This window comes from Podarcis liolepis (genome assembly GCF_965112155.1).
Source record: "Podarcis liolepis genome assembly, chromosome: 1".
Lineage (NCBI taxonomy): Eukaryota > Metazoa > Chordata > Lepidosauria > Squamata > Lacertidae > Podarcis > Podarcis liolepis.
This window is the reverse complement of record NC_139554.1, coordinates 61,298,010-61,325,691: the sequence shown is the minus strand read 5'-3', so window position 1 is coordinate 61,325,691 and position 27,682 is coordinate 61,298,010. Positions and strand designations below refer to the sequence as shown.

The 27,682-nt window shown below is 43.4% G+C and overlaps 1 protein-coding gene across 8 annotated transcripts in view; it reads right to left on the bottom strand.

Moving 5' to 3' along the window:
• The window catches only part of GAS2 (growth arrest specific 2), a 115,415-nt gene extending 88,595 nt beyond the window's left edge, over nucleotides 1-26,820 (bottom strand). For 2 of the 8 annotated variants that reach the window (XR_014517072.1, XM_083465402.1), the window contains exons 1-2: nucleotides 26,543-26,819; nucleotides 7,289-7,450 (exon numbers count right to left, since the gene is read on the bottom strand). Coding sequence is in view for 7 of the 8 variants with exons in the window: in XM_083465402.1 (XP_083321528.1) it covers nucleotides 7,289-7,430 (142 nt within the window). In the remaining variant the exon portion in view is untranslated. Of the gene's footprint in view, nucleotides 1-7,288; nucleotides 7,451-7,712; nucleotides 7,739-11,029; nucleotides 11,086-13,432; nucleotides 13,631-25,381; nucleotides 25,597-26,542 lie in introns of those variants that run through there. The other 6 variants (XM_083465404.1, XM_083465407.1, XM_083465403.1 and 3 more) reach the window with 6 other exon arrangements.
• Nucleotides 26,821-27,682: the final 862 nt, after the last annotated feature.

The following is a 27,682-nucleotide window of genomic DNA, read 5'->3' as shown; positions in this document are numbered from 1 at the left end:
TTCTCTATCAGCAGAAGGAGAATGTGTTCCCTCATAAGCAAGCCTGGCCCTACTATTAGGGGCCAGCAACCATCTCAGGCAGCTGATTTTGGGTGCCCTGAAAGAACAGCTCCCCCCCCCCATTTATTTTTATTGTACTATTTTTAGCCCTAGGGAGAAAAACTTGTGTTTTTTAATTTGTCTAAGGTGCCAAACTTTGTACAGACTTGGGTATAATACACATGGGGGAGAATCAGTTTGCCATTCTACATCAAACAGTAAAAAGTTTGGGCCAGCCCTGATTCTGTGCATAGCTGTCAACTTTTCCCTTTTCTTGCGAGGAATCCTATTCGGAATAAGGGAATTTCCCTTTAAAAAGGGGAAACGTTGCCAGCTATGATTCTGTGTCCCAAGTTATGATTACAATGATTTGTTAGGAGGTGCTTTGCATCTCACCAAAACCTCAGCAAAAATGACTTTTGGAAGTTTTAAAAAGCACTCTGTTTTAGCTGGGGTTTGAGTGGCTTGGGTTCAACTTTCAACAAATAAAAGAGGCTTCAGTTTATGTTTTCATTGGTTAAATTTGTCAATTGATATGTTATCTTGTGCATTTTGTGGTTTTCATGTTGTAGCCAGCCCAAAAACTAAATCCAAAAATAAAACGAGTGCAATAACAATGCAGAAATCACAGATTTTCTTAACTTGGCACCCCAAATTGAGAGTTTAAGCAACAAATCAAAAATAGATTTAACAGGCTTGGCATTTAAATTATTGCAAATTATTCTTTTTTCACTAGCTGAATAAAAGTAAAGAAGACAGCTGAAGAGAGGCACACTTGTTTGCACAGCAAATAGCAAGTTAGAATTACATGGAAAGCAGATAATTCGTAATTCTAAAGTAGCCTCTGTCTTTGGAGAGATCCTTTATAAGTGATGCTTGCATTTCCTCAAGTTTAATATTTAAATCATTTTTGGTATCTTCTTCCCAGAAAACTTTATTTTCTCAAAGGAACTGAGACCATAACAGTCTCTGCTGTTACCAAAACAAAATAGGATATACAGTACGGCATTAGCTTTCAACCAACAAGCTGTCACAAATTGCCTTGGGCCTGCTTCTGAGATAATCGGGCTCAGCTCTCGATCGGAAACAATAGGAAAATGATATGCTCAGATTCAGATGGCAATTCTGAAGTGGGATTTCATATACTGTATGCTGCACAGCATGTTACAATATCAACATACACATGGCTAGTATTTGAATAATCAATACGCCATGAAGCCTGCAGATTTCCAGAATGGGGAGTGTGTGATATCACCGGTGTGGTAATAGGCATAGGACCCACTTGAGCAGTACATAGTAGAAATAATGCAGGGAGGAAGGAAATCTGTATTTTCAAGGTCACCTCTGTGCCAGCTGCTCAGACTGCCAGGTTAGTGTGCAAACACCAGCCAACAGCACAGAAAGCTATTTCCCCGACATTCTTCACTTTGCAAAAACTATCTGTTTCATCAGAGCAGTTTCATATTTCTTTCCTTGGAATTTAACATTTTAATACAATCTGGATCTGCTCACTGCTTTGAATAGAGATTGATACATTTGTGTATAGTGTAATTGTCACAAATGACATTCCATTTAGCATAGTTTGGGGCTGTTTTTTTTATACTTTCCAGCCCGAATGAAATGGTCATTCTTCTGAATTAATATATTGTCTCAGGATTTATGGGTCTGTCCTACCTTTTGGGTTGATTTGATAAATATAGAGCAATTTTTTATTTTAAAAGTTAATCTGGTGCTGGGAGAGATGCTTCTACCAACACCATCTAAACCCACATAGATTATTTTATAGTCTGACACACATTTATGGCTTGATTATTACATTTTGTAAACCAAGATGAAGTACTTATTACAAAGTGAATGGGTTTTTGCATTCAACATCTGTAACTAATGAAAAATGTGTTATGTAGTACAACTGTGATTACAGAAGGCATCGTGTGTTGTTGCTGTTTTTTGCAGAGTCATTTAATACAGCTTCAAACAGCATACCCTCCAACATTCCTCAGATGAAAATAGAGAGATTCCATTCTACATCATTATTACCACTTGATCATTACTTCCTGGTCAGGTACAAAAGTTATTAGAGGAAAAACACAAAACGGCAGCATTTTAAACACAGAAATATTTGAGCTTATGTATTGCATTTAGGGAAGCCTGAGGGGAAAAGAAAATCAATAATAATAATAATAATAATAATAATAATAATAATAATAATAATAATAATAATTTATACCTCACCCATCTGGCTGGGTTTCTCCAGCCACTCTCAATAAATACAACTAACTAGCAGTGATACTGAGATAGAATGGAATGTCCCCACTTTCTCCCTCCCCTCTCCATGCTGGAAGGCCTTATGCAGCTGAGGGTGGTGGAGCTAGAAGAGGAAGCATAGGGATGGAGGAATCTGTCTGTCTGAGTTTCCATCATTTTTTACTTTTTTCAGTTTTAAATTTAGTTCCATTCATTATCACATCACTTTGCATTAAAAAAAAATAAATGCATGAAAATCATACACCATCTCATGCACACTTCTAACATATACAGTTGGGGGGGGTGTTTTGAGCAAGTTCTCTCTCTCTCTCTCTCCCATATACATACAAAAGTATATGCATATTTCTCTGGAGCACAGTATCACAAAATCCAGAAAACTGAATTTCAAAGAATAGCTTCATTCTGAATCATGTATTGGTTTGGAAGTGCAAATCAGGTAGATTCCCATTACAGTGCAAACTGAACTACATAGCTAGCTATTGCTATAAGGAATTCAATGGGCCTGTAGACTAGATATGCATACCAGAATCACAAATATATTTTGCTTCCAAAAGGCAGTTTATCCATGTTAATAATGCCTTACTATGCTATTTCATAATTAAAACAGAGTTGCTTGCACTGGAATCCCAAAGATACCCTTTCTGAGTGCCAACCCTCCCGTGAAGCTTTATAAAGAATTAAAATTCGGTGTGGCATGTCAGAGCCTCAAGTTGCTATGCATGCTCCCTTGCTGATTTCATGTTTGACTTTGTCCATGTGAAATCTGCCTGCTCAGGAATGCAAACAAAGCCCTCTCTGTAGGATTTTCTCATTTAATATTAAAGCTGTGTTTTATGTTGAAACCACGAAATCCTTGTTCTGGCACCATCCCCAAAACTAGAGATCTCTGTATCCATGTAAAAGGGGAGCAAATGCAACTCTGGGAATTCCAGCTTAAAGCAGAGCATGGGAACCTGTGACACCACTACCCTGATGTTCCTGGACTCCAGCTCCCACCATCCTTCTCCACTGACTATGCTTACTGGGGTTAATGGGAGTTGGAATCCCAACAACATCTGGAGAGCAGCAGAAGTCCCCCAGCTCTGATTTAAAGGGTTGGAAATGGTCCTTGGAACTCAAGACAGAAAGCTCTTCCCCCTGCCCTCTGTCCTGATCCATGTCAAAATGAGCACACAGGGCAGACTTTTTAGAAATTATAAACTCTTCCCGGAGCTTTGAAGTGTTAGATGTGTCCATTACTCATTCTAACAAAATGCTTGCACACCTTTTTAATCCCCGACAGTCAGTCCTGTTCTTTCTCTAAATTATAATATGGGAGGGAAAGAGCTGCCTGCCTGAGAGAGGATATTTGGTTACTAATCTCATCTGAAAATCCAGACCTCAGCAGAGAAATGGATGGAAAGGGCATCTTAATGAGAGAAAGGAGGAAAACCAATGTGCTAGGATAATTGTGTGTTTCAACACAGATGCTTTTATATGCAATCTTTATCCCAGGATGCTATAGCTTCTGGTGAATGGAGAAACCATCATCAATACGTAATATTTTTATGGCATTTTCAGGTGTTCACAGTGCGTTATGCATCCGGTATCATTGTCTCCCATATTGCAGGTGAGGGGACTGAGGTTAAGAGAAAGTGTCTAAGGCTACTTAATGAGTTCATAGTAGAGGGAAGACACAAAGCTGGGCCTTCTTGTTTCTCTTGCCACTATGCTGCACCAGACATCAGTAGCAGATGAAGCACCTTTGGGGAAGGAGAAGGAAATGCCTGCTTTTAAGCACATTATTTCTGTCCTAGGTAGCCACTTTCTGATGAATATAAATTAGAGGAAAGATGTGCAGAAGCAAATGGTTGTAGATGGAGCAGCTTGACCAGAAAAAAAGAGCAAAGCAGGAAAAAAAGAACAAAACTGCTGGAACAGGAGGAAAAGATGAGGAGGCGGAGCAGCAGGAGATCACAGGAAAGTACTTGCTAGCATCATGCAATTAAAATGAGACAGTAAATAGATTGAGTAGGCTGGATGCCTACTCAAGCTACATACTACTTACACACTTACACACAGAGAGACAAGAACATGAAAGTACATATACATATGTCTGAACAAGGACACAGAAAGATCTAAATTGCATGCTGTGTGCTAAACATTAATAAATTCTGTATTTCAGACATGAACTGTCTTCACTTGCTGTGATGAACATAAATTGGATCTAGATTAAATTAGTTTCACTTAGGTCATTGAAATTAATGGGGGGATATGATCATAAGTTAAGTCACATTAATTTCATCTGGAATTAATTTAAGCTACAAACCTTATCTCACTTACCTTGGAATAAGCCCCACTGCATTAAATAGGACTTACTTCTGAATAGACATGGTTAGGACTATGCTGTTAGGTTGGTTCCAGCACAGAAACATTTAAAATGTCTAATTTCCTCTGATCTGAAGTCACGCAAATGTCTGAAATATCACTCCCTGAATGGCTGGCTGGAACCCTGAACAAGAGTGAGGATATGCTGTAACTGTTGGAAGTAGGGCGCTGCTGTTCGGCCCTATAGTTCTTAAATATTTAGAGTAAGCAGTATATGGTATGTGAACTTTTGTTAGAGAGCAGACTTTACCTGTTTTAATCACACACATAGAGATGCTTGTAGTGAACGAAAATAACAAAGTTGTTTATTATTGGAAATACATAACTTGGGGCTTGTCCGCACTTCTGCTTGTCCTGCGACTTTCCCTGGGGAAAACTGGCTCTTTACTGCTGAATCAGAGCAAACATCAAATGGGCTTTCCACAGAGTGACGTTTGCTGCAATTCAGTGGTAAAGAGTGTGTTTTCCTGGAGGAAAGCAGCGAGCTACAGCTGCTTCCCAAACTTCCAGCAGTGACATTGTGCTGCTGGTCCCCACTTGTGAAGGCTATTACATAAGGTCCTGGTGTATGTTCTGTCTCATAATGTTGCTATCTATGCAAACTCAGGACAAAAGGGAGAAATGTGGTAAGAGGAAGGCACGCTTGGCAAACCCTCACCATGATCAACTCCTGCCCGGAAACCTATGTCCCCGCTGTGGAAGGACGTGTGGATCCAGAATTGGCCTTCACAGTAACTTACGTACTTACTGTTAAGACCGTGTTCATGGAAGACAATCTTACTTGGCTACGAGTGATCGCCGAAGATCTATGCATGTGGAAAGAGAGTGGAAGGTATGGGGAGGAAACTACTAGCATGCTTAATTAGACACTGAAAGAGCCTGCCAAGGATTTCTGAGGCAGACACTGCAATACACCGGACATTTAATGTGGGTGAACAAACTGAATCTTAATCCAGACAAACAGAGGTACCCTTGGTCGGTCAGAAGGCAGAGCAGGGCCTGGGGATTCAGCCTGTGGTGAATGGAATAACAGTCGCCCTGAAGGCACAGGTTTATAGTTTGGGTGTGCTTCCAGAATCAGCCCTGAGCATGGTTGCCCAGGTCTCTGCAGTGGTCAGGAGAGCATTTAAGCAGTTAAAGCTAGTGTACCAGCTCTGCCCATTCCATGAGATGTCTGATTTGGCCCTAGTGATGCACACCTTAGTTACTTCCCTGTTTACTGTAATGCACTCTAAGTTGGGGCTGCCTTTGAAAAGTGCTCAGAAACTTCAACTGGCTTGAAGAGATTGCTGACCAGTGCTGGTTACAGGGAGCATACGACTCCCTTGTTAGAAAAATTTCACTGGCTACTGGACTGCTTCTGGGCACAATTTCAAAGTGCTAGTTGTGACATATAGTATGGCTTAGGTCCAAGCTATCTGAAAGACCTTATTCCCTCATATGATCTTTTGTGATCTTCAGGGGAAGCCCTTCTCATGCTCCTGCCACCCTTGCAGGCACAAGGGGTGCAAGAAAGGGCCTTCTCAGTGGCTGCTCCCAGACTCTGCAACTCCCTCCCTGGCTCCCTCCTTGTTGTCCTTCTGCTAGCAGGTGATGACTTTCTTGTTCCAACAGACTTTGGGGAACTGATTGCTTTTAATGAAAAGGCTGGTGCCTGTCAGGAATGAGCCAGCTCCAAGCGAAGGTTTGCAGCCAACGGCAGAAAGCAGCCAGGAACAGAGAGGCTTAGGTGTCAGGCAGGCAGGGGAGAGCCGGCAGCTGCAGACTTCGGCTCTTCCTGACCTTGATGGGCAGGCTGATAAGGCAGCAGCTGAGAGCAGGCTAAAACACAGCCAAAGCTCACAAGAGACACAAAATGGCACAAACCAACTCAGAGACAGCCTCTCTGAAGGTTGGAGCTGATCCACTAAGTCCTAAGAGTCGGTAAATGGGAGGGCTGCTAGACAGGAAGCAAAACAAGAGACATAAGGGTTGTATGTTCAAAATCTTCTGTTGATGCCAGAAGGAGTCTTCAGAGGGGTTCACCTTGAGTAATGGTACCAGAGACTTTCTTAGAGCCGTCCAGAGCGATCTGTTTGTTTTTGCAATAAATCCTCCTTTTGAATTACCTACGCTTACTGTGTTATCAAGCTGGGAACCTGGACTCCTGACAGTGCCATGTTGTTTCTATTGTAATTATATGTATGGTTGAATAGGTCGTCCGTCCCCCCCAAATGTTTTTAGCTGTGATTATCATTATCTGTAAGCTGCCTTGAGTCCCTGTCTGGGGGGAAAGGTGGGTTATAAATATATATATTATAATAATGGTGGCAGTAGGTAAGCAAGCTTTGCATTCCACCCTTCCATGCACAGCAGTACCTAACAAAAAAATATGTCATGGCTTCTGAAGGACAGTTAAGCCTGTGCTTGCTTCGCTGTGGCTTTCTGGGTTGTGAAGTCACTTAAAATGTCTCACTAAGCATCCCTATTGAACAGGGGGAGGGAATGATAAACTCCAGGATGCTAACAGTCACCCTAGAGCAGATTTTTCCACCTGCGCTTCAGGAACTCAAAGCAGAATTACTGTTGCTCCTTAGAAAGCTCTGCCAATAATCACAGCATAGAAAAATAACCTTACCCAGCAGGTTTGTCAGCCACAGGGCCAAATCCTCCTTCATCGGCAACAAATTAGCCTCATGTCTGCTAGCCAGCCACTGGCTATACTGGTGCATATCGGAGAGGCCAGGGCCTCGGGCCTTTGGGCTGAGGGAGGTGCACATCTTTTAACCACTGGTGCTACCTATTTTGTAGAAGTAAAAAAGAAAGAAAGTATTAGTATAGCATGCTGTGTGAAGACTTGTAATTTTTAGTATTATATATAGCTGCCAATGAGTCAGATTCAATATGAGTGTAATGCCAGACAAACAGAGGTTTGCTCCATGAAACAATGTACTTGATAACAACCAGTTTGCTTTTAATAATAATAATAATAATAATAATAATGGAGTGTTTTGCTAGTGATAGTCTAGGAACATGGGCTAGGTGAATACATTTGTACTTACCTTGGTATGCATGTTGTCAAATATCTCTGCAAGCAGGGATTTAAAAGATTCAAATAATTAAAAAAAGAGATGATTAGGCAAAGGGGCAAATTGAATGGCAAAACAGATATGATAATAAATAGAGATTCCCCATAACATGCTTAATTGGGGGGGGGGATATTGCCATATATAAAAATGACCTCAGAACAGTGCCAAAGGAGCTGCTCAGTGACTTATGCCTGTTGAGTACCGTATAGTAATGCCTCTTTTGGCATTAAGCAGCATAGTAATTCATTCATTCATTTAAAAAATAGTCTAGATTTGCAAATGTGATTTCTGATTCTCTTTGGGTCTTTCCTCAAAACCTGTTTAGTCAGGAAAGCCTTTGCAGAGTCCTTGTGACACAACCTAGCCTGCACCACCCCTGGGCACTCCTACCTAAGTCTCTAAGACAATCTACAGATAGGAAATGGAGCAGAGGGGAGGGGTGAAGAGCAGTTGAACTTATTAGAATCACTGGGTGGACTTGGGAAGGAGCAATAGCTAGAGTGAAATAGGCATATTTCTCTTATTTCAAAAGCCAGAATGTCAACATGAGGCCTACCAAGCTGAGAAAGGGTGAAATGACAAAGATCGTGTAACTTCTGCAGAAAACACAGATCATTAACACAGATATCTGGGGACAGTTGCACTAGAAGTGCTAATCAGACAGCTGATTAACAGTGAAGTGCTAGTCAGAGTAAGATCAAAATATATGATGTTGAAGTTTCTTAAGAAGCCAAAGGAAAACAGGGGGGGAAACAGTAGCCTGAGAGCCTCCCAATTGCACAACTAATGGTGAGGGGGAGAGATACTTTTTCTACTATCTCACAACTTTTGCGACTTTCCAAGGCTTTATCTACTATGTTTCTTTCTTAAATGTAACCTCCACTAGGAAGCCAGTGCACATTTCTATTGCTTATCCCACAAATAATCTTTCAAAACTAAGTATCATGGCTGATGGCTGTTATCCCAGTCAAAGATGGGCGAATGCAGCCTCACCTTAGAGCACAAGGTGGAGGTGTGTGTTGTTGTTTTTTTAAGGCTCAAGAAAAGGCCATGTGCCATTATGAATTAAAGGGGAGTTTTCAGATTCTAAAGAATCAGTCAAGCTAGGAATCTGGATAGTGTCCCAGTCAATGGGCAAGGTCCAAAAAGCAGCACGGTTTTTCAGCATGCAACAGGATTAGAAGCTAATAATCCAGCATGTTACACAACTCAGAGCAGATGGATTTACAAAGGGAGCCAGTAGTCTCTCTCAAAGGACCACACTTTCAGGTTTCTCTGTAAGCATCAGAATGGTTAGTGCAATTGCCAAACAACTGCAGGGTACATGCAGCACCGCTCAGTCTCCCTGCTGTGAGACGATAATAGTATTTATAAAACATCAACATTTCACTTATCATGTAAACTCACACATATAAGGCTACCTAAAGCAGAAATAGACAGAGAAAGGTCAAGCTTGTTTCCTCATGCTCTGGAGGGTAGGACCTGGACCAATGGCGTCAAGTTACAAAAAAAGAGATTCCGACTGAACATCAGGAAGAACGTTCTGTCAGTAAGAGCTGTTTAACAGTGGAATGGGCTCCTGATTGGAGGTTTTCAAGCAGTGGCTGGATGGCCATCTGTCATGGATGCTTTAGTTTGGTTTCCTGCATGCAGACGGGTGGATTAGATGCCCCTCTGTATGCCTTCCAGCTCTGCAATTTTATGAGTCTATTATTTGCTGTGTTTCATACTGTTAATTTGCAAGCTGGTTAAATCTCATTTTATCATAGAAAGGTGAGGCAGAAATGCTCATACAAGTCACGCACGCACACACACACACACACACACCCTTAACTGCAAGGCAATAATACTGTACTGGCTATTCATTGCCTATCTAGAGTACTGTCTCTGCTATGTAAATGAGTTAGGAAATTTGAACGTTGCCCATAATATTTGAACATCCAGAAAAATGTAGATAGATCGTAGAACTTAAAGAATTGCAGGGTCAAGTCCAAGCGTCCTTTGACAAACATGGGGGGTGGGATATCAGCCGGAGAGCATTTTAAGTACGAAAAATAGCATGGGGGAAACGGATTTTAAAAACCCTTGTAGAACACCATAGTCATAAACTGAATTGGGTCCCTTGCAGCTGCTTTGATCTCTCTTTTAAAAAATCTGGTAGATTAAATTCCTACATGAATGAGGCTCTGTTGAATATGTAAAGGCAAGATGCAACTCTACAGGATGTTTGTGTTTTTCTAACCTGTATTTTGTTATGAATCTGAATGACCATTATAAACTGTGACCCAAAGCTACAAAAAAACTACAACCAGCCCTGTTGGTTTCAATATGCTGCTTGTGGTGCGTAAAGCCCTAAATACCTAGGAAACCAGTTTCCTTCCCCTATCATACCCCACTCGGTCTTTAAGATTAATCACGTGGAACCTCCTTAGAATAATATCCATGTGCCTATGTGTAAAATCAGCTAGCAGAGGACATACAGATGTTGTTTTAAGTGGCTGTCCTACAACAATGGAATTTCCTCTCCCTGGAGCATTTTCCAGCAATGTTGCAAAATCCTTTTTTCATTTGAGCTAGTCTTGGAGAGTTGGATTAGAGTTGGAGTAGAGATCTGTTTTAGCTGAACTGCACATATATCAATGCTGCTTCGTGTACACATTGAAGCAAAGCATATTGTTTTACACCTTTCCCCCCCAGGCAAATTAGGGACAATCTAGCCATTCACCACATCACTGGAGCAAACTGAGTAGGATATCATGTGGCCACATAATCAGGGGTGTCACACTGAATTTGGAACTTTAAATAATTAAAAATAGGCCACTAATACTAAGGGGGAAATATGGACCCCTTATTATCCTACCCGTGGCACTGAGTTTCCAGACTGGGTAAAATAAACAAAATTACTATGCATTATATTTTGCTGCCACCAAACATCAGTTCCAGCTGCACGATGTATTTCAAGCAATATCACACCACTTTAAACATTCATGGCTTGCCCCAAAGATTCCTGGGAGATGTAGTTTGTTAAGAGTGCTGAGAAGTGTTAGGAGACACCTAGTCTCCTCTGAGAACTTTAATTCCCAGAGTTCCCTATGAAGAGGGCTTGATTGTTAAGCCACTCTGAGAATTGTAGCTCTGTGAGGGGAACAGTAGGTCTCCTTAAAAACTCCTCATAAATCTTTGGAGGAAGCCATGTTTGTTTAAAATGGTATGATACTGCTTTAAATGTACAGTGCAGAGGGGCACCATCCCCTGGTGTTTTCTCCCTTAAAGAATGCTGGCTGGTTTACCTTTGTTGCCTTCATAAACTCTTCTCCCATACATACACAAACATTCATTTCTGGAACTGAAAGCAAAAGCAATGGCAGGAGGACAGATTTGGACTTAATGTGGTCAAACTCTGTCCAGAACATAAGTTACCATGTTTTATGGACAGAACTTACAAAATAGAGTCATGGAATCACTGAGCTGGAACAGAGCCTGTAGACTACCTAGAACAATCCTCAGTTTGATGCAGGAAATCTAGGGTTAGATCATTGGCAACACAAGCAGTCCAGCAAGGCAGAACCCATCAGCCCCTTGGTCATTAATACATTGGCTTAATTGCTCTTGCTGTCAATACGTTTCTCCTAATGTTCATCCCAAATCTACCCTCCTGTAACTTTAGCCTATTGTAACTATTTCCCTTCTCGTTTGTTACAAACCACAAAAATGATAAACATTGATGCTACTAAACTGAACATAGTAGCACCTACAGCATTCTTTTCACCACAGCTCTCAGATGTGGTCCACTAATATCATGGAATCACAGAATCTTAGAGTTGGAAGGGACCCAAGAGTCATCTAGTCCAACCCCCTGCAATGCAGGAATCTCAGCTAAAGCATCCATGACAGATGGCTATCCAACCTCTGTTTAAAAACCTCCAGGGAAGGAGAGTCCACCACCTCTCATGAGAGTCTGTTCCACTGCTGAACAGCTCTTACTGTCAGAAGGTCGGTGCATTTATGCTTAGAGTTAAATACATTGGGCAAACTGTTCTGCACTGCTGTTACTCACCTGAAAGCTCACCATGCTAGTCATTAAGGGATGGATTAAGGTCCATTGATTCCAGTGGGTCTGCTCTGAGCATGACCAGGATTGGATACTGCCCATTATTATTTGAGTTATGTTCTACTCTTATTTCAAGGTGTTCAGGATAGCTTACCAAGGTGATATTTTTATGCTGGAGAACTTAAAATCCTATGAGACTAATAGCAAAAGTTTTACTTCATTTAATTTTGCTACAGTTCATCAGTTCAAATTTTATTTCTATGGTGCAACCATAAAATAATGTGTGCACTTCTGGTTGCCACGTTTTAGCAAGTTTATTAGAGAGCAGGAAAGGTTCAGAAAAGGGCAAACTAAATAAGCAAGGGGCTAGAGCAGATCCCCTATGAGGAAAAGTGTGTGTGTGTGTGTGTGTGTGTGTGTGTGTGTGTGTGTGTTAAAAAGGCAAACAAGGGACGTCATTGTAGAGATGCATAAAATTATGTAGCATGGAGAAAGTGCATAGAATCATAAAATCTTGAGTTGGAAATGACCCAAGGGTCATCTAGTCCAACGCCCTGCAATGCAGGAATCTCAGCTAAAGCATCCATGACAGGTGGTCATCCAAGACAAAAGCTTTCCTCCCTCTCCCATAATACCAGAATTGGAAGTTATTCAATGGAGCTGAATGTTTGAAGATTTGGGACAGGTAAAAGAAATCATGTCTTCATGCAACACATAGTTAAAGTATGGAATTTGCCCCCACCAGATGTAGTGATGGCCACCAACTTAGATAACTTTAAGAGAGGGAGAGACAAATTCATGGAGGATAAGGCTGCAAGAGATGACGGTGGCATGCTTCCAAATACCAGTTGCTGCGCAATATGAGTGAGGAGAAAGCTACTGTGCTCACGTTCTGCTTGTGGGCTTCCCATAGGCATCTGGTTAGCCACTATGGGAAACAGGATGCCAGACTAGAAGGGCCATTAGTCCATGAGGACTCTTCCAATGTTCTTATTATCACATATCTCAAAGAGCCGAAGAGAGCATGCATGTGAGTTCACCCACCTTTATCCTCACAACAACCCAAGGTCATTCACTACAACTAAGCAGGGATTTCAACCCCAATCTTGCTTGTCCACATCCACTTGCTTATATGCTCCCTTATATGCTCAGATCTTCAGTGGAACCACTCAGGAAACTGGCAAGCACATGACACTGGTTAGCTCAGTTGGTTAGAGCATGGTGCTGATACCACCAAGGTCACAGGTTTGATCTCCATCTGGAGAAGCTGCATATTCCTGAATTACAGGGGGTTGGACTAAATGACCCTTAGGTCCCTTCCAACTCTACAATTCTATGATTCTATGATGAATTTCAAGATCAAACTGCAGAATACCCTCATGTGGTTCTGGATTTTAAGATGAATAGGACTTCTCAAAAATAAACACATTACACACTTAGGTAAAGACGGTATGCTTCTAGAGAAGTTGTGACATATGATGAACTACCTCAATCCAGCAAATAAAGACCAACAACAACAACTTTCCTATTTATATGCTGCCTATCTGACTGAGTCACCCCAGTCACTCTGGGCTGCTTCCAACAAAATGTTAAAGCACAGGAAAAACCTCAAACATTAAAAACCCTCCCTTGACATACTTACCTCTTCAGTGTCTTAATACTTCAGTAACAGGCCCCTCTTCATGTTTCCTTCACAATGGAGTTTTACTGGGAACAGGACTTTATTTACACACAGTTGAGCTGCACCTCCTATTTATGCCATGTGTTCCCTCTCTTTCCCTCCGCCCCACCTCTCGGATAGTAACAAAGCATCTCTAATTCTTAGCCTTATTGTCTGAGTAAAGGATTTGGGGCAGGATAGTTTACAGTACACCTAATGGCATGTAACAGTTTCAACAAGCTGGAAGGTTGCATTCCTCCCCATTCACTCCCACCAAACAGTGAGGTTTTTATGTTGCTAGACAGTAGTGCATTTAGTCTTCTGTGTATTGTAGCTCAGCCCAGTAGCTTGCCAGCCCAGTAATTTAAACTGTCTGCTGATGTTTGTCAGTAATCGCCAGGGGTAAGCAAGAGAGGTCAGGTGACCATTTGCTATCATGCATCCAAGTTGGGTTGTGGTGGTTGTTTTTTGTTGGCACTAATTTGCAAGATATTTTTTAAAAAATAAATAAATAATCATATCAACTGTGGATTAAAACCACATACGGGTGGAAGAAACTGGTTTGTTCAAGGACTTGGTAACAGCAGATAATGTGCAAATTATCTTTTCAATTTAGTCCTACGTATGCAGTGACCAATGACATAGGTTTGGTACCTTACATCACACTCCTATACCTACTTACCTGGGAGTAAGTCCCATTGCTGTGAATCCAGTTGAACTTACTTTTAAATAGACATGAACAGTATTTCACTATTTATCACCCCCAATGCTAAGTAACTACCTCTTGCTCAGGCACTTTCTCATTGTATCAAAGGTGAATCTTACAAAACCAATCATAATGCACAAACTACAACAAGCTGAATGTTGTGTTATCCATCACCCGCTAATCTGAACTGTAATGAATGTTAACATTTAAATAGCACTTTTGAGTGTTCAAAGCTTTTCCTATACATTGTGATCCTTCAAACAATGCTGTAAACTGGCCCGGTATTGTTATCTCTATACCGCAAACAGGAAAGGGGAGGGATGAAGCTGAGGTGGCATTTTTAATGCCAGCTGTGTCCCTCATGACAGATTTCAGCCAGAGACTTCCTACTTCACATTCTTAGCCACTACGCAGCCCTGGCCTCCACCATTTGTCAAACTATAAAAGCACAAGTCGTATCAATCAGGGTGGGGTAGACAGCATCCACTTCCTCAACCAAGGGAGGATGTGGTATTGGCATAAACTATCAACTAATCTGGGTTACATTTGTCCATAAATTGGAGTATTAGACCAGCAGAAGTGGAACATTACAGGTTTAGGCCACACCTGCAGTATATATTTAAAGCATAATATTAAAAGGCATGGCTTCCCCCCAAAGAATCCTGGGAAATGAAGTTTGTTAAGGGTGTTGAGTGTCAAAACTATATCTCCCTGGATTCTTTGGATTCATGAATCTTTAAAGTGATATGATCCCACCTTAAATGTGCAGTGAAATGGGCCCTTAGTCAATTCTGTGTGGATCGCAGAAGCATTTTCCAGGTTATCCCACTAGAAAGACCATAGCTGAAAAACAGAGTGCATGGTTTGCATGCCTATTGGGTCGCAGATTCAAATGCTGGCACTTCCAGTTTTTTGTTTGTTGTTTTTTTAAAGACCTAATAGCAGGTGAAAGCAAATATTTCTGGCAGAAAGCCAGATTAGGCAATACTGGGCTAAATGGGGGCAGATTGGAGGCTCAGATTGCATTGAATGTACACCCCAAAACAAGGACCATATAATAAATAGCTTTTAAGGGTCAATCTTTTGGAATGCAATTCATAATATTTGAGGCTGCAAGATTCCTTGTGGACTAGAATCCCATTACTTTAAGAAGTAGAACACTATTGCACCTGCCAGAGCTATCCTTCCTCTGAACCATTTATTGTGATTAAGCGAGTGGAGACTGGCTGCGTGCCTTTTAAAAGTACTGCTGTGGTGATTCCCTGCAATGAACCCAGCTCACAGTAGTGAGCAACAGCTGCAACTGTATCATTCTGCCTGGCCGGTGGCCTGAACTGAGCCTCCCAGCAAGCTTTGCTTTTCATCGTCTGCCTTGAACATATCTCTAATCAGTCTCTAAACTGTCAAAGAGGGAAAGTTTACATAATTTAAGATTGCTTTAATAACTGTAAATATGGTGCATGGACTTTTGAGGCCACGGTACAGTCCTGTCAAGGTTGTGTGTCAAGCAGACGCTAGACTGGCCAGCCCTAGTTATATGCCACTGGGGGAAAACAAGAAGAGATCCATTTCAGAAAGTGACTAAAAGCTGCACAGCAGCACAGCAGCAACCACACTAATTAAACAGAGGGGGGTACCAGCTGCAAGTGCAGAGAATCTTTGGCTTGCACAGTAACAACGCTGGAGAGCATCCATTTTGGAAAGAAATGAGCAGAGAGGGATCAGAAGCCAAAGTGAAGTTCAGCCGGGTCTAACATAAGTTTCTGCTATCCCTGCTAGTTCTCATTAACACAGAAAGGGCATTAGAAAAGAGCAAAACTCTTCTGACTCTTTGTCTCCCTCCTGGTTTGGTTCGCAGCGTTGATGGATTTCTTTTCAAACAGAAATGAGGAAAAATCACACATTTTGCAGTTCTATGCCGCAACTTGCCAAGAAGGTTGCTGGAAATGAGAGAGACGTGGGGGTCCGATATTCATAAAACAGTACTTACATTGTGCTCACACAATGTATATAGATTAGCTAATGTAATTATTATTGTAAGGAGATTTGAATCTCCACACAAACGGAGGCTTACGCAGGCAGGATAACATTGCCAACAGCTCCTAATGATGAACAAACCAAGGTTTTGCTTCTAAGAGCAAGTTACGCATCTAGGCAACGTGTACACATCACCTTGGATTCAGTCCAAAAATTTAGATGCAACCCCAGTTATAACTTTCACATGAGGTACTTTGATGCAAATAACATCATGGCGTCTCGGGCGGTCAGTGGCTACTAGCCATAATGGCTATGTTTATTTACTGTAAATCGGAGCCATAGGTAGCTGAGCACACAGGAAGTAGTATGTCCAGGAAGGGAGTGGAGTAACAGAGGCAGATCCATTGCAGGTCAAAGCCTGAGTGAAGAAAACCAATAGATGGAGAGTGGAATGATGGCCCAGGAAAGCTGACTAGCGAGAAGAACAAGCAGTTTGATAAGCCGAGGCACACAGAACAAGAGAGAGGATTGCTGCAGCTCAGTGATAGAGCATAGGCAGCAGGGCCCTGGTTCAATCCCAAACATCTCAGCAGGGACTGCATCACATTTATTCTTTCCAGGACCGAATAAAATGTTGGTGTCCAATAATTCTTAAACGATAACAGCACAAGATGTTTTTAAGTTGGTGGCTTTTATTAATTTTATTGGAGCTTTTCTGTATGTTCCAAGTGATTCTGGAACTTGTGGCCTTCCAGATGTTGTTACACTCTAATCCCTATCAACCCCATTTGTCAGATATGATGGGAGTTGTAGTCTAATGGCATCTAAAGGGCCGAAGGTTTCCAATCTCTTTACTAGACCTCGCTAAGCTGCTGCCAGACAGAAAAGACAGCACCAGACCGCATGGGCCATTTGGCTGGCTCAATATAAGGCAGCCCCTTATGCTATATTAAGTTATCAGAGACCCTGTTGGGTAGGCAGAGGGAAATGGAAGATGAGAATCTCAAAACGTTAGACTTTCTTAGCGAACAGAATTAAAGCCAGACCTTTATTTATTTCTAGCAGTTGTAATAGTTTTCTGCCAAAAAGCACCAAAAGCATACTATGACACTGTCATAAATACAGAAACGCAGAAACACAAACCCATATAAATAATACTAGAAATGTTAGGAAAGAATAATACTGGGAGTACAAAACAGCAGAGGCAAACATCAGTAACTGAAAACCTGCTGAAATAGAGGCACATTTTCTAATTTTCTTAAATTTAAAGTGGCTCCTCTTAGGTGGGGCTCCTTAGGAACAGGAAGCAACTACTGTTCCTTCGAAGAAGCCCTATGAAGCAACCCCCCCCCCCGATCTTCATTAAGGAGGTGGGAGGGTTCCAATGGAAAAAGGAGGTCCCAAAAGGTAAAAAAAAGTTATTCCATTGGCCCCTGAAGGGGGGGCCTAGTACCAAAGTAAGATACAAGACAATCAGGGACATGTCTCCATTAGTTAAAAATGCATACAAAAATATGTTTATTAGGAGGAATGCACATTAAAATGCTGACAAATTTTCATGAGGGTTTAAAAAAATGTGACAATGTTGAGGACTGAATTTAATACTAGGGAAATGAGAACTTTAGAGAACTGAAATTTGTGGGATGTAAACACAGGAGCAGTCAATGACAACATTCCTAGAGTGTACATGTTAGAACATGGGAGGGATGTCTGTCCAGCAAGCAGGTAAACTTCCTGGGGACGGACTTCCTCCACATGTGACCAGAGGTGGGTGTGGCCTCACCTGTGCAGGTAATGACAAAAGCACAGGGCAGGCAGCCATCTCTCTCTCTCTGCCATTTTTCCTTCGATGAGGAAGCATGTAAGGATGCTCTCTTGGCTCCAGCCAAGAGAGGAGATAAGGACTATCTTGCAACAAGATAGATTCTAAGTATATGTAACTTTTTAAGCCTGTCTGCCGTCTGGGATCATATTGTGAACAGATCGTGAGTAAACTCTTTTATACTTTTATAAAGACTGTGTTGTGTCTTGTATTTTAAGAGGGAACAAAGGGGAAAATTACCAGAGTAATTATTTTAGAGGTTCTAGCGAACCTGTGCACACGTTACCGTTGCGAACAAAAGGGGAATGTCTATAAACTCTGCTGATATTTTGGGAACTTGTTAGTACAAGTTGGATAAGGATATAATTAGTCAATATATCCTCTCCTGCACCCCAGAACATTCCCACAAAATTGACATTTTTTTCCATCCCTACACTGAGCAAAAATTGGTTATAGATCAACTCCACCACCTTATACTGAGAGTGGAAGACAATATGGCATCTGTGCAGCCACTGAAGAACTAGAATACTCTTTACTAAGAGCCTGCTGCTCAAGTTATCCTTGGAACTTAGGCTACGCCAGAGAATAAAATATAAGAAAATACAAATTAACTCTAACTACATTGAGGGTACACAAGATGGATAATCTTAATGGTTATTTCCCCTCCCACAACAATAACAAATAACTGGATAACACATAAGCTCGCTCATATTCAGCAAGAACAATTATATTTCTGCAAGGAAATTCAATCTTTTCTCTCTAGTTATTTTATTATCCATATAAACCATACTGCAACCAATTTAGCCCAGAGTTCTGGAACTCTCCCAGATTAGCTGGAAGCATGCTGCACATGTTAAAGGGAAGGAGGAGTGGGGAGGAAGAAGGCGAACCGCCATCTGAAACTCATTAATCAATTAGAATTTTTAAGGGCTTACATCAAAATGTGATCTATTCTGATAAAGTAAACTCCAGTTCACAAGCAGCCTTTGTCCTTTGTGTTATGAATACATTTGATACAAAGTGCATGGGGTGCTTAAAGCACAGTGGGACAGGAACCTGGCACATGGCTGCACACTGAGGCTTAATACTTATGTAAGTCTTGTGGGTTGGAAGCCAACACCAAAAGAAATTAGCAAATATATTTATCTTTTTGCAGCTGGTCATTAAAAGCCTGAGAACTTCCAAATTCATTTTTCTTCAGTAGTTTTACCAAGATCAGCGTAGAACTGTTTGACAGTAAGGGAGTCAGTGTGGATCAGGATACAGTTATGTCTGCTTCAGGTTGGGCGTTTTCAGGTTGCGTCCCGCGGCAACACGGAAGTATCAGAAAGGGTTACTTCCGGGTTTCGCCGCTCGCACATGCACAGACACACAAAATGACGTCACACGCATGCGCAGAACTGGCGAATCACGACCCACACAGACGCAGGTTGCATTCCTTTCAGGTCGCGAACGGGCCTCCGGAGCAGATCCAGTTCGCAACTACAGGTGCCACTGTATTTGACTGTCTCTCCTGGTAGGAAAGTCTAGCACATGTATGGAAATGATGTACCGATAGTATTTAATGTCGGTAAAATTAGCAAAAATGTATACCACTGCTTCAAATATTTCTTGGAAATGTAAGGAGAAGGAAGGCATGTTCTACCACATGTGGTGGACGTGCAAGATAACAAAAGCATTCTGAGAAATGATTTATAATGAGTTGAAAACGTGTTTAAAATAATGTTTGTAAAAAAAACACAACAGAGGCTTTTTTATTAGGAATTTTAGGTGCAGAGATACTAAAGAAGCAGAAATGATTATTTATGTATGCAATGACAACAGTGCGGATATTACTGGCCCAGGGATGGAAAGAAGACAAAGTCCTGACTAGAGATGAATGGCTGATGAAGATGATGGACTATGCCGAAATGGCGAAACAGACCAGGAAAGTCAGAAACCAGAAAGAGAAGAACTTTGAGAAGGAATGGGGGGGGGGATTATAATGTATTTAAGAGAACACTGTAAACAACTAAAAACTTTGGCAGGATTTGAGTAATGCTTGTAATGTATTATAAGCTATGGTTAAAATGGACTATTTAAAAAAAATAGAGAGAAAATAAGAGAAGCAGTTGGGAAAAGATTGACAATGGTAACCATGGAAGGACAGAGGGGAGTTGAAGGATTCAGGGAATCCTTAATCAGGCTTCTTCAACCTCAGCCCTCCAGCTGTTTTTGGCCTACAACTCCCATGATCCCTAGCTAGCAGAACCAGTGGTCAGGGATGATGGGAATTGTAGTCTCAAAACATCTGGAAGGCCGAGGTTGAGGAAACCTGTTCTAAATGATTATGTTCATGTTTAAGGTTTGAATTTTAATTTGCAATGTAAAACTTAACAAAAAAAGATTTGACAAAAAAATGAAGGTTTTACACATGGAATGGAGTGATTAACTTGGACAATCTGAGTCTGTTCAGTCTTGGGAATGCTTTAAAAAAAAATTTTAATGAACTGCAATGAAATACAGTTTGCATGCTGCAAGCACAGGTATATTTCTCTCTGCCTCGGATGATTCCTGTTTCCCAAGATCCAAGGATTGTCAAACAGTGTGAAATGCAACATGTCTCACATCCAGTTCTGCATTTCTGACTGCTATAGTGGATATTGGACTATGCAGATACTGGAACGACAACGGCACCATTGAACCTATGAGTCTGCACTCTGGATCCTGCAGTTCATTTGTTCAGACCACAAGTTTTAATTTCACCTTGGCACACTGCAGTCAACCAAACCAAGGACTTCAGCCTGGCACAAATATTCTATTTAGAAAAAGGGAAACCTCCATGCTCAAGCTGCCCCCTCCCTATCTGCCACCAGGCTCTGATCCAGAAGGGGCCATCTGGGTCAACCCAGGGACCACCTGCCCCCCAAAAATCCAATCCCAAATGAGTTAAACATATGCTTGGGAGGGGAAGATGCTGCTGCAACTCCTTCTCCTTCCCTCCCGATCAAGGATGGGGGTTAAGTTGTGCAGCATGCTCCTTTGCAAGCTTGCTGTTGTGAAGAGGAATTGAGCCTTCAGGATGCTGCTTCACAAGTGGCTTGCATCCAGGGAAACACCATGCAGGACCAATTGCAGGACCATGCAACAGTTGTTGAGTGGAGGCATAGATCCTGCAGAGTGCTGCTTCTGAAGCAGCTCCTTTGCAGGAAAGCAGGGGCGTCTTACCCATAGGGGCTAGTGGCATAGGGCACTACGGTGCCAAGTTCTGAAGGGTGCCAAGGAAGAGAAGAGGCTGGACGTGGCACCTCCCAGCAACAGCTTGCTGCCCTCTGCCCTGCTGCCCTCTACTGCGCCCAGAGCCTCCTCCCTGCTGGAGGAGCCACCCTCCAGCCTGCCTGCCGGGAGGGAAATGTGGGTGGGGGCATGCTGGAGGGATTTTTGCACCATGGCACCAGATACCCTTAAGACGGCCTTGCAGGGAAGGCACCCACAAAGAAGAGCCCTGCACCATGCAAGATCACAACAGGTGTTGAGTGGAGGTATTGATCCTGCGGGGCATCAGGCAAAAAGGAGAGTCAAGCTGCATTGGGCTCCTCCCATCTCCCATGAAAGACCCAGACAGCAGTCAGATAGGTCTTGGCCTTTCATAGCACTCCTGATGCATTCCTCTTCTGCTTGCCCGATAGCCCATCCCTGGACAGCCCCAGTTCCCTCTGTGTCATCCAACCCAATCTGCAGGAATTGGTGGCTGTCTCAACCAGACCTCATCCAAGGCCTGAATCTTAATTCAGTAGGCTCAATCTGTGAGAATGTAGGAGAGGATATATTGATTAAATATTATCCCTCCTCACTCACCCTAGTGAGCAAGCAGCAGACCACATTCCCTTGAAGATTGCTGGAAGCAAGTTGATGGATTTGTTAGAATCATTTAAGCTGAGCAATCCAGTCTGGCTTGTTCCTGGTAAGTTTCCCCTTTTATTTCCCTCTTAAAATAATAATAGTACGACAGTCTTGTTTAAAAGTAAGAGTAAAGTTTACTTGCATTCAGTTCACAGTAGTATTCTGAAGCCAGGCTTTTTTCTTGTGGTTACAGTTACATTTGTAGAGAAAAGAAGTTTGAGCTATGCCTCAGATTTTCTACCTTGTGACTTCCATCCATGTGCTAAGAGCCAGAAGAGAGGAAGATGGCAAAAGAGCAAGAGAGTCCAAAAAGGGAGGAAGATGGCTACATGGCTAGCCCTTTTGTAGGGTCTGCTAGGGTCACACCCATCTACCTGGTCACACACGGGGGTGGGAGGAGGCTTCAGAGCAGGTATGAGAGGAAGTCCTCCCTGTCTGGAGCCACATCTCCCTGTGTGTCCACTCTAGGCAACAGGAAAATGTGCTTGACTGCTTCAGTGATAATACACCCCACACAATCTGACTCAGGAATTAGTTTCTGCTGAATCCAGAGCACAACCCTCATGTTTGGTTTTAAGTTAGCTTCAAATCACATCTTTGAATTCAAAGATTTAACCTGCACCTTTCATAACATTTGAAGCAACCTTACAGGGCAGTGATGATGTGATAATCACATGGTCAGGCTGTCCTAGTTGGCTCCTACAATTTGCGGGTCTCTTCTACTGCTACGTTCATGGCACAGAGCCATTTACCAGCATCTTATTCCCATGCTACTCAGATCATGTGAGAACATAAGAACAGCCTTAGTCCCAGTGGCCAACCAGATACCTCTGGGAAGCACAGAACCAGGTAACACCTCTATTCTGTTATTTTGCTGCTGCAACTGGAGTTCAGTGAATTCCACTTCTGAACTGGGAAGTTGCAAATACCTCTCTTAGCTAGAATCAACTGATTTATTCTCCTACATAAATTTGTCTGATCCTCTTCTCTAACTTGAAAGCGGTATCCACATCTTCTCATAGAGTAGGCCATAGTTTAATGGTATGATGTATGGAATATTTAATTTTCCCAATCCTGACAGTTCCACTGGATTACTTTCAATTCTAGTATTCTAAGGGGGGGGGACTCTGTCTCACCATGCATAATTTTATAAATGTATGCTGTTCCTTCTTGGCCAACTTGGCCCTTCTAAATTTTAAAAGTCAACCATTGCAGGGAAGCTGCGCTGAACTCTTTTCCAATTTTATTGCCTTTTTTTGACATCATTTTTTGAGACATCACAACCAGAAGACCTGGGTCACTACAGAGAGAGGAGGCCAGAAACATGGTTGCCATATTACCAGACTTGGCAACGCCATTGGTAGAGGTGATGGTGGCTCAGGTAGAAGCTACAGCAGGAGCTTATTGTTACAGATAATACATTTCTCTCCCATCTTTCTTCCAAGGAGCACAAGGTAGGATACATGGTTCTTCCCATGCTCTGCATTTTATCCCCACAACAACTCTGAGAGGTAGGTTAGACTGAGAGGCAGCGACTGACCCAAGGTCACTTCAGATAGTCAAGTGGTGATTTGAACCCTGGTCTTCCAAGTTCCTAGTCCAGCACTCTAACCACTACACCACAACTGAGTCTCGTAAGCTGCTCCCACGTGGCCCAGAACTTCAGTGAAATAGAAGAGAAAGATTGCCATGGACTGGTTGGCCACAGAGGAATGGTGGGAGGAACCCGCTGGGGAACTAACAGGGGAAGAAGGCTCAGAACCCAGGGATTGGTGGAGAAAGGAAATGATGTGTAGCTCATTGTGGGAGGGATCACAGCTCTGTAGTGGAGCATTTGCTTTGCCTGCAGAAGGTCCCTGGTAACAATTCAATCCCTAGCAGCTCCAGGCATGGGCATAGCCAGGGGTGTGCAGGGGGCAGCTGCCCCCCTAAATCAAGTAAATAAATAAAAATACTTAAACTGACCAATGGAGTCTCGATAGCTTGGTCCTCTCTCCCCCCGACCAACATAAATTCTGGCTACCCCATGCCTCCAGAGAGGGCTATGGAAGACTTCTTGCCTAAAACCCTGGAGAGCAACTGCCAATCCGTGCAGGCAATCCAGAGCCTGATGGACGATTGGTGTGACCGCTTTCTGGTGTTATTAAGCCTTCTCCATTACTCTACAGCATGTTCTAGAGGTGAACCCTGCTATGAAAGGAGGTCCTGGGGAGATACTATCCACCAGGAAGCCCACTGCAACGCTAGCATCTGTTTCCATCCCACCATTAACAGCAAACCTGTTGCTTTCCCTGCCGCTCCCTAAGGAGTCTAGATGAGACCGACCGACCTCTACCCACCCGCCCCGCTCCTCCGATCAGCGTTGCGCCTGCAGGGCCCGAAACCTCGGCAAGGCAGGCGCGCCTAGTTCCCCCCCCCCATGCCGCTCTACGGCCCCTCCAAACAGCCTTGCAGGAGGCCAGCGAGCTTCCCATTCAGTCACAGCCCGCCACAAAGCCCATCACAACTGGCACGCCGTCGGATCGCCATCATCGAAGCCCTGATCCAATATTTAATGTGTTTTTTGGAGAAAGGCTGATAATAATAATCATTTAAAAAATCTCCCCCGCTCCCCCCTCCTCCTTGCAGTTCATGTGCATGATGGCAAATGCGAAGCTACGCAGAGCTGCGTTAGAAGGTGGGGTAAACCTGCAATGCGACGGGAAAGGCAGGGAGGAGGAGCGGGGGGGCGGTGCAGAGAGAGAGACAAGCTCCCTGCGTTTCCTATCCAAAGCCAGGGGAGGCAAAACCCTCCCCACGGAGTGGGGAAAGTTCTCCTCCCCCGATCCCGTCCCCCCGACCCCCCCGCCCGCTCCGGGAAAGAGCTTCGATCATTTTTCGAGCGGGTGGGGGGCAGCAGCAGTCTGAAGAAGCCCGGCGGTAACCTGATCCCCTGCAAAACACATCAAGAATAGAGAGCCTGTCTCGCTCGCTTGTCTGTATCTCTCTTCACCGCAGGGGAGTTGGAGGAGGGGTCGGCCGTGGAAGGAGCGGGGAGGGCTGGGCCTTAAAGCGCTGTCCCAGCGGGGCTGGACAGGGTTAACCTCCAGATCCGCAGTTAAGCGAGGGAAGCGCTCTGCCCAGCGACCCCGCCCCCGCCAACACTTGCTGCAACGCTCACTGCGGATGTTTCCAGAGAACAATGCATTTTTTAAAAAAGTAACTATATTTCTTTTTTGCACACAGCGTGATTAGCCCTGCGGCAGAAGGCGGAAGATTTCCTGTAGATGTTCTGTTTCATGAACGATCGTTTCTGCGTTCCTTCATTCGCAGTTACTTATTTTGCTTTGCCTGCTACCCGAACCCCAACGTCCTAGACGTGGCGGGCTATCAGTCTGAACGGAACCGCCTCAAATCGGTGCAACAGGGCAGGGTGAAACGCCCTGCGTAATCCTCCTACACTGCAATCCTACACACACTCACCAAGGGAGCAGTCCTGCTGATCACGAGTGGCACTTCGGAGAAGGCGTGCCTAGAATTACGCTGCAGTCCTAGCCACACTTACCTATAGCCCTCAAGGAGACTTGAGTAGGCTGTCAGGCACTGATTAGTGAATATCCAGGCTCAAACTGAATATTCCCCCCATACAACCGTATGATGGCCAAGACCCCAGTGGATCCAGGAGGGTGTGCGAAGAAACGCCAGGTGCCTAGTTATTTATCCCTCTTTGGACCGGCTACAAAAATCTAATTTGCAGAAATCCTTGTATTCCATCCCACCTTGGATGGAGCTCTTCTTCTGACGATCTTCTAGATCCACCCGCCCCGCCCCCTTCGTTTCTGCAGATCGCTAAAGAAATCTGAACTTAGCTTCTTTAACAATACTTTTACCTCCTGGCGCAATGTTGCAGATATAGAACATACTGTATATACAACAATATTTCCCCGCCTCATGCGCATACAGGGCTTAAAGCGAGTGCTTCGCTCTATACGCGATGAGCCCGTTCATTAAGGGAAAAGACAATGCCAGCATTCATTGGGGGGCGGAGATTGCTTTCTCTTATCTGCATTCAACCCTGACTTTCATGCGCAAAAAGCTCTGCTGCAGAGCGCGAGCAAGCTCTGGAAAGTGGAAACGACGACTCTTGAAAGAAAGCGGCGCGCACAACGCACCGTTCCCCTCTTTCCCTTTCCTGCCAACTTTGAAACTTTGTACTAAAAATGCGATCGTTCTCAACTCGCAGAAAAGCAGGCTCCCGCTGCACGCTTGTTTGTAAACTTTGGCGAGGCGAGACTAAGCCCGCCGCGTGGGCGAGAGGACGAGAGGACGAGAGCGCGTTCCCTTCTTGCCAAAGTGCCTGGGAAGGTGAGCCGCTTGCTCGCCAACGTCTTGCAAGGCGAGCGAGGTGGACAAAGAATAGAAAACCCTGGAGGTGCGGACCGAACAGGGATAAAACGGCTCCCTTCTTTTCCTCTGCAGCCTTCTCCTTTAAACTGAACTGCGGCAGTGGAACGAACAACGCGCCGCGAACTTAAACACACGCCCTCCCCTTGTTTAGATCAGCTGCAAAAAAGGAAAGAAAAAAACCCACCCTCGTCAGATGTTTGTTAATGTTTCTCGGCGGCGGCCACCAGAGTTCTTCCCCCCACCTCCCCGGCTATTTATTAGTAGCCAGCCAGCATTTCACGCCCGCCTCTCTCGCCCTTTGCTAAAAATTCTCACTCACTTTCTGTGCGCGATGCCCCAAAGCTCTTCTCTTGCAGTCCGTCCTGCTTTCCTCGCCTGAGCAGCCCGGCAGCAGCAGCACTACTGCCACTCTTCATACTTCTGATCTCTCTCTCTACTTGGTGCTCTCTTTGGGAAACCTTTTTTTTTCCTCGCCAGAAACAGATTTCCTACATTTCATCAGTCCACATAGACTGAACGGAAGTTTAACGCTTACTTTTTTCTGGCGGAGGAAAAGGGGGGGCCGTTGAAACAACGACACGGCAAATACAATTGACACCGGTTTACCCAGCCTTGAAACGCAGATATTGAATTACAAACTATTGGCAAGGACTTTGGGTTGAGAAGGGTCCAGCTCTTATTTATGCTGCTTCCAATATTCTGGTGGAGGGGAAGGAGGGATGGGTGAGAAATACCCTTTAAAAATAATAATAAGCAGGCTGGGGTTTATTGAAAAGCGTTTACTGCGACACCACAGTATGTTGTAAAATGTTTCTTTTGGGGATGGTTTAATTTTTAGCTTTGTTTCCTAAAAAGATCATTGGGTGAGAGGCGCATCCCACTGAAGTCAGTGGCAAAGTTCCCACTGATTTGAAAACACAATAAAGTGTTGTGGCTGGTTTGCTGTAGCATTAACTTTCATGGGCATTTTCCCCCTTTCCCAGGCATTTGATGAAGTTCAAACCACGTTAATCCACTTACACATTAATTCCACATACACTTTCTCTCTGCTGGCTAAAGACATGTTGGTGTGTGAAGTGGGATGTCCACGTGAAACCCTCCCGCTAATTAACATGGTACAATCTCCTGGATAAGAGTCAATTAAATGAACAGCAAAAAGATTTGCACAAAGCACAGAGCAAAGGGGGGGGGGAGAGATCTGTGGCCCTCCAGATGCGGTTAGACTACAACACTCATCAATGCTGGCTTGTGGTGATGGGAATTGGAGTATATCAATACAGTAGTACCTTGGGTTGCATATGCTTCAGGTTACATATGCTTCAGGTTACAGACTCTGCTAACCCAGAAATAGTACCTCGGGTTAAGAACTTTGCTTCAGGATGAGAACACAAATCGTGCTCTGGTGGCGTGGCAGCAGCAGAAGGCCCCATTAGTTAAAGTGGTGCTTCAGGTTAAAAAC